Raw genomic sequence first — 12494 nt, 5'->3', positions numbered from 1 at the left:
ATGACAGTAGGGACATGCAATACCATTGCATGATGAGAAGAGTAGCTTCTATTTTTAGATTTATCTGATGCTGCAAACATCTATTTAATTTCTGTTTTTTATTGTGTCTTAGATGCTATTCATATGAGTTATTTTAATTTAATAGATCATATCTAGAGAGCTTTATTTGGACTTTCATTCCATGAATCAAGAAAAAAAAGAATCATCAAACCTAATAGGATTTTTTTCCCAAAGTACAATCTGATCAAAAACAAATTAAGACCTCAGGGCTTGAACTAACATAGCTAAGGGTATTTTTTCTCTTCTTTAGATAAGGCTGAGACTTATAAAAGAAACCCATGAGGGTCTATTATAAATCAGAATGCTACAAGTGAACCATGAGGCTCTAGATAAGGTCTTACTGGCATAATGGACTGAAATGTGTCAACATTTAAAAGTACAACAAAGTTCTCCCTCAGCACTTTCTCTTGAGATGCAAATTCTGTTTTATAACAGGATTCTAAGTTTTCCCTAGAATCTTACCATCTCTACAGCTAATGATTTTTTCATGTAATTAAACCTCTCGAGTCCCACAATACATCCTTTCCTTATACAGTACCTGGGTTCTGTTACACTCAGCTCAACTGCTGGCCAGATTAGCTCATGTTTTTTATCAACTGCACGCTTGGCCAGAACTGATCTACATCCCCCTCCCCTGTTCTTCTTCAGAGGCTGTTCAAATTTTCTCCGGCTAGTTTAGAAAAATATAACCTATTTTACAAAAACTGGTAAAGTTAACTGATAGCAAAGACAATACCCCAGTGAGTTCTGGAAACTCTGGGGAAGTGTTATCTAAAATTCTGCTTTTAGGAGCTAATTTAAAACATAAGAACTTGTTGCAGTCTGTTAAGTATTACAATTAAAAGTAACCATTACAATGAGTTTCTGAAAGATGAACTATTAGCTTTTTACCAGATTTCAAACACAATAGTGCACTTCAGGGGGCATTTAAGTTTGCTTCTGGCTGCAAGATGCTTTGTGTGGTTCAGAAGTTCCCCAGCTAATCAAGCGGGGATAAAGTTTTCTTCATATTGCTCTCCTGCTACCTCTCCTGGCAGCTGAATGGAAGAGCATCCAGTTTAAACACAAGGACTTGGTAATTCTACCTCAATACTAAAGCAGAAATAGTCATTGTAAACCTCATTTCATAATGGAGAAACTGAAAAGGAGAAGTTAGCTTTGTGTAGGTAAGAGAAGAAAGACAGATCACAGCTCTTTAATATAATGCCAACACTTGTTCCCCTGTCCTCTCATTGGGTTTCAAAGAGTATCACAGTCTTACACTGCAATGCAACAGGACAGCTTTAAAGGGCAGGGAAACAAGGGAGAAGAGTCTCTGCCCTTTAGTTCATATCTCCTGGAGTAAGGGGATACTAAAAGCCCTTCCATTATACTTTATCTCAGTTCCCTGCTGCAATGGAGCAGGCTAAAGCACCAGTTGTGCTCTCAGGGGCAGTGCTGTCAGCTTCTTCCCAGAGTCTTGGCCCTGGCACCTAGATTTAGGGAGCTTCGAAGAACTGCAAATATGGGACTGCAGAGTCAGTGCTGTATCAACAACAGGAAACATGGAGAGTTCCTGCTAAAGCCCCTTCTTGGCTGGAGGCCATATCACTGGCCAACCCATATGGGAATGACTGGTCACATGACTTGTATATGCATGGGTTGGCCCAAATCCTACAGCATGTCAACATTTCATCCTCCTTCCCTCCTCTGCCCCCCTGTCCCTTGTCGGGATCAATCTATTTCATCAATAAGATTAATTATTGATGTTCGTTGGCAAGTAAATCACCTTGTTGCTTTGGAAATCTCTGGATTAGCTACTCTGAAGAACAGAGATAGGTGACTGGAGAGATTAGTGACAATGTGGGAGAATTGCCTGTAGAACAATTTCAGTTAGGTGGTATGACTTTTAGGAATGGGCCACAGATACTCCTGCACCTCTACTAGCTCCAAGCCATCTTCGCAACAGAGTAGTTTAGCCCACACACATTGCCACATTAAGACAAGTTATGCAGCTGCTCATAGCACTCAGACCAACCTGAGCACCCTAACATATGCACACTGCCACAGAGACGATTTCAGGAGTAGTCTTGATTTTGAATATCAGTGCTAGTAGTAAGGAACCCAGTCTGTGTTCAACAGCTAGAACATGGCACTTAGAAATAATGACACAATTTTAAAGGTGTTCTCATATCTTTCACTGTGAATTGAGTGAATACTGAGTGTTCCTGTTGGGTAGGCATTAGTAAACAATGCAATGTCTACTCCCTCATGTGATCTTAGCTTCTGAGAAAAAAGGAGCGAGAGAGCTTCACAAACCATAAGGACTTGTCTTTTGTTGTTTAAAGCTCACATGAGACAAAGAATAGAGTTTAGTGCTGAGTTTCACAGCCTGTGTGGTGGCAGGGAGATTAGCTGTAGCTTGCCACTGACTCTGGGTGCAACCTTTGCAGTGTCAGCTCTCTGATCCACTGGGGAACATTGCAGTTGCCTTACATCAGTGTCAGGATGTCAGGTCCAGTTAGGCTTAGCATTTGTATTCTCCCTTCAGGACATTATGGCATGAAGGATATAGAATAACTTTCTTTAAATTTAAACTCCAGTTATTTTAAAAATAGAAAGATATTATTCACAGAGAAAAACAAACTACTTCAACAAAACAGCCTCTACAGGACCAAAGACCATCCTGTCTCAGCGTTCACCATCATAATCGTAACCTAAGCAGGCCTAAGTTTTTCACTAAGGCATCTACCACTTACTTGGTTCCCTCAAATCACTTTCTGGACAAGTGCCCCCTCTATCTAAGGCAATATATACTTTACAAACTCAACACATTCTTTTTTCCTTTCTTCCCTTCCCTGACTCATGAGCATGTTCTTGTTCATCATTGCCTCTTAACAAGCCTTAAAAGCTTGTGGGGAGATTTTGTTCATTTTTAGTTTCTTATACTTTACAGCCCCATAAGAAGGCATATCAATCCTTTCATTCAGTAAATATCTCAATATCTGTAAAATACAGGATAACTATAAATAAGTACAAAGTAACTCCACACCTGCAACACCATAATATACAAAAATGTCCAGAATCTTGACTGAAGCCATCACAGAAGACTAGACAAGGTCCTCACTGTTTTCATTTAGTAGGACTGAGATATTAATAGTGTTAATACAAATAACATCAAAGCACTTGCAAATGAAGGAACCCTTCTTGAAATTAGGTCTACTCTTCTTGTGGAAACAGTGAAATAATCTGCACAGTTACATATGAGTCTTACCAATTAGGTGCCCACTTACACACTTATTTGTGGCAGTAAAAGTCCAAATAACATCCAAGTGCACTGTATGTTCCTTCCCCAAAGGCAGAACATAACTTGCATTGAATGCAACTTACCTGAGCTTCATTTGTGTACCCAGCCCTCAGAAAGGGAAGACATGAGCCCTCATGCTCATAAGTAATGTAAGCCAGTGGTTTTCAACCACTTGGCTTTGTTGCTCTCTTGAATTTTTAAGTTATAGTGGAAATTTCACAGTTTCTGAGACCTGTAGCAACTTCACGTATCTAACTTGGGATATGGTATCTGTGAATCTGCTTTTTATTTATTAATTCTTTAGAATTTAGAAGTCCTCCATTGAACTCTCATGGCTGAAAGATACGGATTTAGTAAATTCTTTATCTATTTGTTGGGTCACATTGCCTTTTAACTGTTACATTATACTCTCCCTTTCTTTCTAGTTCCACTCAATTTTTACTTCTGATCTTAATTAAAAATCCTTTCAATTATTCAGCAGTTTTTTTTCTTCTATTGCATTTAGTGAATCTAACTGAAAGAGCAATATTATTTGGTCAAGAAAAAAGTACTTAAAAAAGAAAGCTTTGTATAAAAATGCATTAAAATGAAATCTTTCAACTCTGAAGCAGCCTCTGTAGTTTTTCTGTCTTGTTTCAGAAAACATTCCCAAAGCTTTCCAAGACTTTTCAAAATCTCCTGTGAGGCATGAAGTATTAATCTTCAAAATTAAAGCTGCTAGAGCTGAATTTCCAGTCTTCTAACAATTACTGGGTGTTTTTGTTTTGAGAGAAAGGATAATCTTGTGGTTAAGGAACTGGAGCAAGAAGAAAAAAATCCCAAGTCAGTTACCAGTATCATCACCAACTTCCTGTATGATCTTTGACAACCAACCCAGACTGACTTTTTTCTGTTTATTGGAATAAATATAAAAATGGGAATATAAATATAAAATGGGAATAGTGGCATTTCTGAGTGATGTTGTAGGAGAAGGCATAGTGAGTACAAGGTGCCTGTACAAGAAAAAGCCATAAACTGAAAATGCTCCTCATATTTACTAAGGACTAAGTCCCACTAGACATAGAGTGGCAAAAGGCTTCAAAAGGAACTGTGTGTAACAGGTTATTTGAAATAGTATCATTTAGGCTAGAGCTCATGTGGACTGCTCTGTTCGGGGGAATAGTGGAAAAGATGGAAAACTTGCTCCTATAAGTAGCATATTGGAGAGAAAAAACTGACATGAAATATACATCCATACTTCAGCAAAAAGAGTCACCTAAGGCATATTAGACATGGCCTTTATGTTTCTGGCAATGAAGAATGGGTGCTGGTACAAGCTATGCAAACCTTCCTGAGGTCCCTGTCTGTGAGGGCAGCTGGCCATTGCTGAATTGTGCAAAATGATATCTTTACTGCCCTTGGTATCGGAATTAGACAGCTAATGATAACACTGCTAAATCTGCCTGTACTGCAGTCCCTAGTCCAAGTATACTGCATTCGTATCTACACAATGGGCTCTCTCTGGCTTAACGTCAGCTGCCTACAAGTCAGGCATCTGTCCAGAGGACACAACTGTCTCAGGTAGACTGAATGAGCCATGCTTTGGAGATTCCAAGCTGAATAGTTGGGTGATACAGTCCAAAGCCTTGTTGATATACTTACATTTGTGCCTCTATTTGAAACATAGTATCTGTAAACGGACATCTCTGCCAAGAGCATGGAGTTGTCCTGAGTCTCTTAGTCAACTTTTCTGGAGTTTCCCACAGAAAAGCCACGTGTCCTTCTAGGTTTCATCACTACATTTTCATTCATTTTTCAAAACGCCCCTTTAAAACGTGATGGAATTTTCATTTGGTCTGTAAGTTTTCTGTTCAAACCTGAAATTAATTTGTATAGATAATATATTCCACTTTTGTTACATGAACTGTCTAATCATAAGATGGAAATACAGGAATATTTCCTAAACTGTTTTTACTTTAAAGATGTACACTCAGGGCATATTACAAACAAATATTGTATGCATACTGTCTACGTCTGTACAGTCACATTTATAAATAACCATAAGCTATACATAATATTACATGCCCAAGTAGCCACATACACATGCAGGTACTATCTCTTACTCTGTTTTGAAGAATCCCCAGCATGATGGGAGAGTCATCCCAAGCAGAGTTCCTAGACACTAACATAGTAATAGGATGTGTGGGTGGCTGGAGCTGGAAGGGGTAAAGAACTGCACTGCTTACTTGCTACATTTAAGTAAGCTCTTCTGATTTAATTTTTGCTCTCAGGAAAAAACTGAATTGTATTGTGTTCACATTTAAATAAACCACAAATTTTAACATTAAATATAACCTAACAAATCATATCTTTTGCTTAACGATTAAACTGTCAAAGTCTGCCTAAATAAAGCCAACTGGTTTTAAATTCCCTGCAACCACCAACTAGGCTTAAATTATTTTCAAGACCTATAAAGACAACAGAAAACATAAACAGCCTGAATTATTTAAAAAGTGTGTTCCCTCTAATTAAATAAGAAACATCTGTCTTGGGGTTTTGGAAGTGGATCTAATCTATCCACACTGTGCCTAAATCAGTTTGCATCTAGCTTCCAATATTTTGAAATAAAATTCTTGCTTTCTGAAAAGAATCAAACAAGCATGCCAGAAGAGGTACTTCATCCATCTGAACAGACAGAAACCCCCTTGCCTTCTGAGCACAAAAAAAGAGAGGAATCTGCTACAAACACCTTTCATTAAAGCATTAAAAAAAAAAAAGAAGCAGTTATTAAGATGAACTACGCACAGAACCTGAGGTCATACTCCCGTTATTTCTCTGGGGACCACTAAACCCTTATTGCAAGCGCACATGCATACGGGCTCCCAGGAGCGGGATTTCTCTAGCGAACTGCAGATACTCAGATCAAAGTGACACAACTAAAGCCAGCGCGGAAGAAACTGGTGCCGAAGGGGGACCCGAGCACAGCAAAGCCACACACGCAACACTGCGCTACGAGATTCAGCGATTTACTTACTGGTATTATCAAAGGGTATCTGCCTGCACTGGGTGGCGGGCCAGGCGCAGTAGTACACCGCTCCTCCTTCCACTATGTCTGGCTGCGTGGTGTTGGCTTTGGGAGCTCCCACCAGGACACTGACTCTGCGAAACACACCGGGAAGTCACCGGGGCGATGGGGACCGACGGCCGGCGGCCCCGGCAGGGCGGCCCCGGGGCCGTCACTCCGGCGACCGGCCCGAGGGCGGCGGCCGGCACGCCGCCGCTTGCCCGCCGCCTTCCCCAAAGCCTCCCCCCCGCGCCCCTCGGAGCCCCCCCAGCCCCGGCCAGGCTGGAGGGGGGCGGCACGGTGGCGCTCGCTCGGGCACAGCCCGGGCCCCGCCGCCCCCCACGGCCGGGGGCGCCGCGCTGAGGGGAGCGGCCCGCCCGGCGGCGGCGGCGGCGGCACTCACGTGCTGGGGTCGGGGATGTAGAAGTCCACCGAGTACCCGAAGTAGCTGCCCGGGGGCCCGCTGTACACCGTCAGCTTCTCCTCGTCCAGGTTGAAGGCCACCAGCGCCGGCGCCCAGAGCAGCGCTGACAGGAGGAAGAGCGGGTACGGCCGGTGCCGGCGGCGGGCGCGGCCGGCCCCGCGCCGGCGGCTGAGGGGCAGCATCCTCGCCCGCTCCGCGGCCGGCTGCCGCTGGCAGAGCGGAGCTGTGCGGCGGCCCGGCGGTGCCGCGGCGGTCTGGCTGCCGCCGTGCGCTGGCGGCGGGGCGGGGGGCTGGCGAGGGAGGCTCGGCCCCACTCACCCCTCCGCCGCCGCCGCCGCCGCCGCCGCCGCCGGGAGAGCCGCGCTCGGGCGCCCCCTGGCGGCCCGCGCTCGGCGCCCGCGGCAAGCGGCGCAGCGCGGAGCCCCGCGGCTGTGGGGCGGCCGCCGGGGAGGCGGGAGCCGCGGCGAGGTCCCGCCGGGAGCGCGGTGGCTCGGCGGGGAAGCGCCTCTTCTACGAGGCAGCAGTAGAGCCCGAGGGACCCCAGCGCCGCCGGCCCGCGCCTGGGCCTCGCTGCCGCGGGGCAGGGCGAGGCGCTGGTGGTCGGTCTGGGGCCGCCTCACCCGCGCGCCTCCCTCCCTGAGGGAGAAGCCGTCCCGCCGCCGCCGACGGAGGTGTCGGCGCCTCGGCCCAGCTCCGCACGACGCCTGCGGCGTTGTGTGGGAGAGAGGACGGCGCTCAGAGCGCTGTGGCTGCGGTGTGGCCGTCGGGGAGCCGGAGCGGCCCTCGACCCCCAGCGCAGGGACTGATGCCGGGGCCTGGGCAAGGTTTCTCCAGGCTGGGTGGACACGGTGCTCGGGGTGGTTTACTGCAGTCACCAGGCTCTGTCTGGGGAAACCGATTTGTCTTGCTCAGAAATTCCACCAGTGAAGCTGGGAGAAGTGCATGCTAAGCAGGACACCCCCTTAACTCTGCCCAGCAAAGTTACCTGATGGCCACCTGTTCACAAGGGAAAATGGCGGAGTCGAGGCTGGTGGTTTCTGCTTGAATTTCACTCAACTTCCAGAATTTTCAAGGGTTTAAACTGAAGAGTCTGATACTTGAAAATCCCTTTTCAGAAACTAAAGTGCATGGATAAAAAAATAGGCCTTCATCAGATTGTTATGTGATGCCAGCTTGGCTACTATTTAAAAAAAACCCCAAACAAACAGCAACCAAAACCCCCTTCTAGCCACAGGAAAGATATAAACCCAGCCACACAGTTCAGAACCCATTAGGAAATTCATTCCTCTCTAAGTTTCTCTGTTAGTCCTTGCCTGGCTACATGAAGTTTTAATATGGGGAAGGGGGGACCTTACACTTGCATGGAGGAAAACATTGCTGTAGGCCTTTACCACAGCTCCATGCAGGAGCAGGTGTCATGCCTCTTTTCCCACGGAAATAACCAATGCTACTTTATTGCATGTGGCATTGCATGGAGCTTTTAGAAAGCTCCTCTTATTTCTTCATAAAAGTAGTTAAAAACAATGAAGCTGTATAACTCCTGTCTTGAACTGTTCCGCCCCTGCAAGCCCCACAATAGTGTTCTAGCTGTTTTTGTTAAGAATATATTAAAACTGACTCTGCCTGAAATGCTCCCTTCCCCTACAAAGCTAAGTGGGGCATCACATCCACGTCTTGAGGGGGCAGTATTCTTATTTATATTTTTTCTGGCCAACTCAAAGGCAGGAAGAAAAAGAGAAACATTTTCTTTTCTATTTAATCAACTCTGTTAGGAGGAAAAAAGGATTGTTTTTCAGCATTTATAATACAGATGTGTCCAAAACAGTATCAGAGAAAGATCAGAAGAATAGAGAACCCATTTATAAACACGGTCCTGTAAAGCATACCTATGAAAGCAGCTGAGAATACTTTGTTTTGTTCTGGGGTTCTGGTTTCTTTACTTTCGTGTTTGTTTTATTTTAAGTGCTTTATGGCAAGATTATTCAGATAAGACTGACATTCCTGTTCACAAAAATAGAACAGTTTGTTTATTTCCAGCATTAACTGTGTGACCCTTAGCTGTCCCCACAAGTTTGTAATACTCCTTAATTCTGCTCGCCTTACATTTGTACTGACTTTACTCTTGCTATTAGAGTGAAACATCACCATTGACAGTATTTTGTTATTTTACACTGACCAAGTATCTCTTAGAGATCTAAGCACCAGTAATAAGTTCAGAAATACCTCAATGACTTGCAGGGTTAATGTCTACTCTTAAAAGTCATACAGTTTTAAGGCAACTGAAGGCATTTGAAAGTTGCATTGCCTTCTTCTAAATAATAATAATGCCTTGCTCTTATTTAGCACAACAACAGTCAGTTCCAGTGCTGAGTGTCACAAGTGAAGTTGCTGGTGCTCGGAGAACCGCTCAGATGCCACACCAGACCTGTGGCACTCGGGAGCGAGAAGGCACCACATTCTGGTGCTGTATCCATCTTGTACAGATCAAAACAGAGTTAAAATTAAGTAATTAGCACAGTTGGAGATAGGTGAGTGTTCACACAAATGAAAAGCAGAAGGGGCATAGCAAGAACATAGGCAGTTCTCATGTGTTCCCCTTGTACCTGTCTTTCAGTTTGAAATATATGCCACCTAGCTTAGTTGGTTTGAACCAAATTTAAAAAAAGGAAAAAAGTGCTTCAAATGGCTATCAGTGCTAAAACCTGTATGGAGAGCAGGGTGGAATCAAAAGAAGGAAATCTTTTTCAAGATCCTTTTACCCCCAAGGTGTTAACATACAGCAGTCCCCCTGCCCTTACCCTTTTCCTTCTTTTTTTTTTCCTTCATATAAAGAAGACAGACATGAGTGTAGGATATTCCAAATCAATTCAAAGAGATAAACAAAAAACCAATCTTTTAGTTTTTTGAAGGATTTGCAGTGTTTCCCTAAATAACCTGGACCTGTTCTAATCACTGGAAGCTTATTCCAGGCCTTGGTTTCCTCAGATTTTAGAAATGTTTGGACTGGACATTGTGATCTGCACTGCTCAAGAGATAAGCAGCTGCCCCAGTTGTTGGTAGACTGAAGTTTGGTCTTTAGCATACCTGTGGCCTGATACATTAACTGCTTTGAATATTGAACTTAGAAGTTTTAATAGGCTCTAGAACCTGACCTGAAGCCAGGATGGAGAGCTTTTATAAGAACATTTAGCCAAGAGTCCAAAAGTCATTATCTACCCTACAGAATAACTGGAAGGTCAGATGTGGGACGAAGTATTTTATACAGAAAAATACAAGATTCATGGTGTGGATTTCTACAGCTTGTATCATGTGCAGTTGGTGAGGTTAATATGTCACTATGGTCTTTCCAATCTTAAAAAATAGATCAGTCAAAGCTTCTGTGGTAAGCTTTGCCAAAACAAAACTTCAATATTAGTATTTCATAGAAGACTCTGTTATGAAAGCTTTAATCTTATTTATGCCATTATTTAGTAATGTACCTGCTAGCAGAGGAAGGGTAAGTATTTCAAGGAATCATATGGGCTTTTAACATAAATCTTGTCGAAATTAATGACAATTTTACTGTTAAATCTTTTCAAAACATGGCAGTATGGAAGCTTAAGTGTCCAATTCCCATGGAAAAGCTTACCTTTTCTCTTAGTTGTTTTCTAGTTTTGTTTCTGTAGGCAGGAAGCCTTTTCCTGAACTGTAATTGAAGCCATTACTTAGACAGTATTTTGTATTGATTATCCTGTCACAAAGCAAGAGGATAAAATGAGGATGTGACCATGCTCTACAAAGAGCATGAATTTGTGGGATCTGAATTCAGGATGATATGCCAACAAAGGATGTTCAGCATTCAGTTCTGAACCTTACCTCTGTGAACATGTCCAAGTTAAAAATCTTAGCAGAAGTAAATCGTACATGAAAAGCATTAAAGCTAATTTGAGAGTGAGCAGACTAAATCTGCTAGCAATCTAAGCATATAGCCTGTGAAAAAAATGTTTCTTTTCAAGAGATCTGATGGAAATACTTTTTTTTTTAATTAGTTGTAAGTATTAACAAGTTTAATCACATGAAATCAATTTAAACCAGAGTCTAATTAGGCAGTCTACCATCTTGGTGAAAGCACAGACTGGCTGCTTAGTGTGCGAGGCCCCAAAGGATGGAACAGTAGGGACACTGCAGGGGAGGCTGTGCATGCATGCAGTGTTCATGCTGCACCTCCTAGGCTATTGCAGTCAGCAGGCTTGCAGCATAATACTCGGCAAACCCACAACGGAGTCCGAAGGTGCTCTCCAGGGCGTGCCTGATGCTATACGCTAAACAGCTTTCCTTGCAGTCAAGGGTTCCAGACTAACTGTCCACAGGCTGGCTGTAGGCAGTCGTCCAGCTGGACAGCAAATGCACCACAGTATGCATTGCGCTAATGGAGGTTCTTGTTCTTGCTCATGAACTGTTGTGTACACATAGGCATTTCACTACCCTAATGGATTTTATTCCCATATCACTTGCCTGCTCCATCTAGGCCCATCTTGGGCTCCTTTGCCCTAAACTCATCCTCACAAGGAAGAGAAGAGAGAAAAAAGAAGCATACAGATGGATCAGAGAAGCAGAAACTATAACCGTCTGAAAGATAAAGCCAAGAACTTCAACAGAAATATTCAAAAAACAAAGTGCCCTGCGAGTACTTAAGTGATTCACTGTTTTAAAGGGGTCTTCATGTGGATTATAACAAGGATATTTACATTTAGATTTATACTGGCTGCTTATCTTGAACGGCTCAGGCTTTAACAAAGCAAAAATCTATTTGTTAGCCTTAAGCCTTCAAATATAACTCAACTGGGCTAATATGAGGCACTGGAAGTAGTCTTTCCATTATTTATTTAGGTAGTTTATTTAGAGTATCTAACTGTAAACTTCAGTATACATCGAAGTGGAAATAATTTCTGTTTTACTACTCAACCAGCAGTTGACGCCAGTACCTCTTTTTCTCCTCAACTCTTTGTTATGAAAGTGAATTTAGAGCAAAGAGACACCAACACATAGCTGAACAATTTTCTGTCTCAAAGGACTTTGAGACATGAGTGGGAGAACCCAGTTTTCCAGACTGACTATCAAATGGCCTGCTAACTGTACCATGTGGCCAGCTAGGACACTAGTTGTCTCCCAGAAGATACTGACCTTTCCTTGGCAATTAAAATTGAACCATTGTGCAATACATAAAAAATCATTCATCTAGAGTATTAATCAAAATGTCATTTAATTGTATATTTGATTCATGTGCTTTCTTACAGTTAGCATTATCAATTTGCTCTCGTTAGTTAAAGCATGTATTTAATCCTGTAGACTGCTCTGGTATTACTTATCGACTAAGTCTCAATTTGCAAATTGCAATATATACATATATACACACACACACATATGTAGCCCATATATTTGGCACTTAGAGCAGAACAACCTGTGAAAATTATATAGTTTTCTGCTCATTTTTCTAAGGAAGCAAATCAAAAGTACCAGACATTAATGCCCCACATATTATAAGTCTGCCTTCTAAATAGCAATGCTCTTTTAGGGAACAAAAGGTGAATTTCCATAGTCAGAATCTCTCCCATCTTGTTCATCAGGGAGGAAAGGACAGAAAGGTTCACATGGTTGAGGCTCTCGGATGAGCTGGCTAAATTCCATTAAGCACTGCTAGT

General features: G+C 43.0%; 1 protein-coding gene across 3 annotated transcripts in view; it reads right to left on the bottom strand.

The window, feature by feature from the left end:
* Positions 1-7142, bottom strand: part of ITGA8 (integrin subunit alpha 8) — a 125347-nt gene extending 118205 nt beyond the window's left edge. For all 3 annotated transcript variants that reach the window (XR_012653226.1, XM_075048476.1, XM_075048482.1), the window contains exons 1-2: positions 6793-7142; positions 6360-6484 (exon numbers count right to left, since the gene is read on the bottom strand). Coding sequence is in view for 2 of the 3 variants with exons in the window: in XM_075048476.1 (XP_074904577.1) it covers positions 6360-6484; positions 6793-6995 (328 nt within the window). In the remaining variant the exon portion in view is untranslated. The remainder of the gene's footprint in view (positions 1-6359; positions 6485-6792) is intronic.
* Positions 7143-12494: the final 5352 nt, after the last annotated feature.

The sequence above is a fragment of the Buteo buteo genome, chromosome 2, assembly GCF_964188355.1.
Source record: "Buteo buteo chromosome 2, bButBut1.hap1.1, whole genome shotgun sequence".
Lineage (NCBI taxonomy): Eukaryota > Metazoa > Chordata > Aves > Accipitriformes > Accipitridae > Buteo > Buteo buteo.
Note: the sequence above shows the minus strand (reverse complement) of the source record. Positions and strands in the feature narration are given on the sequence as shown.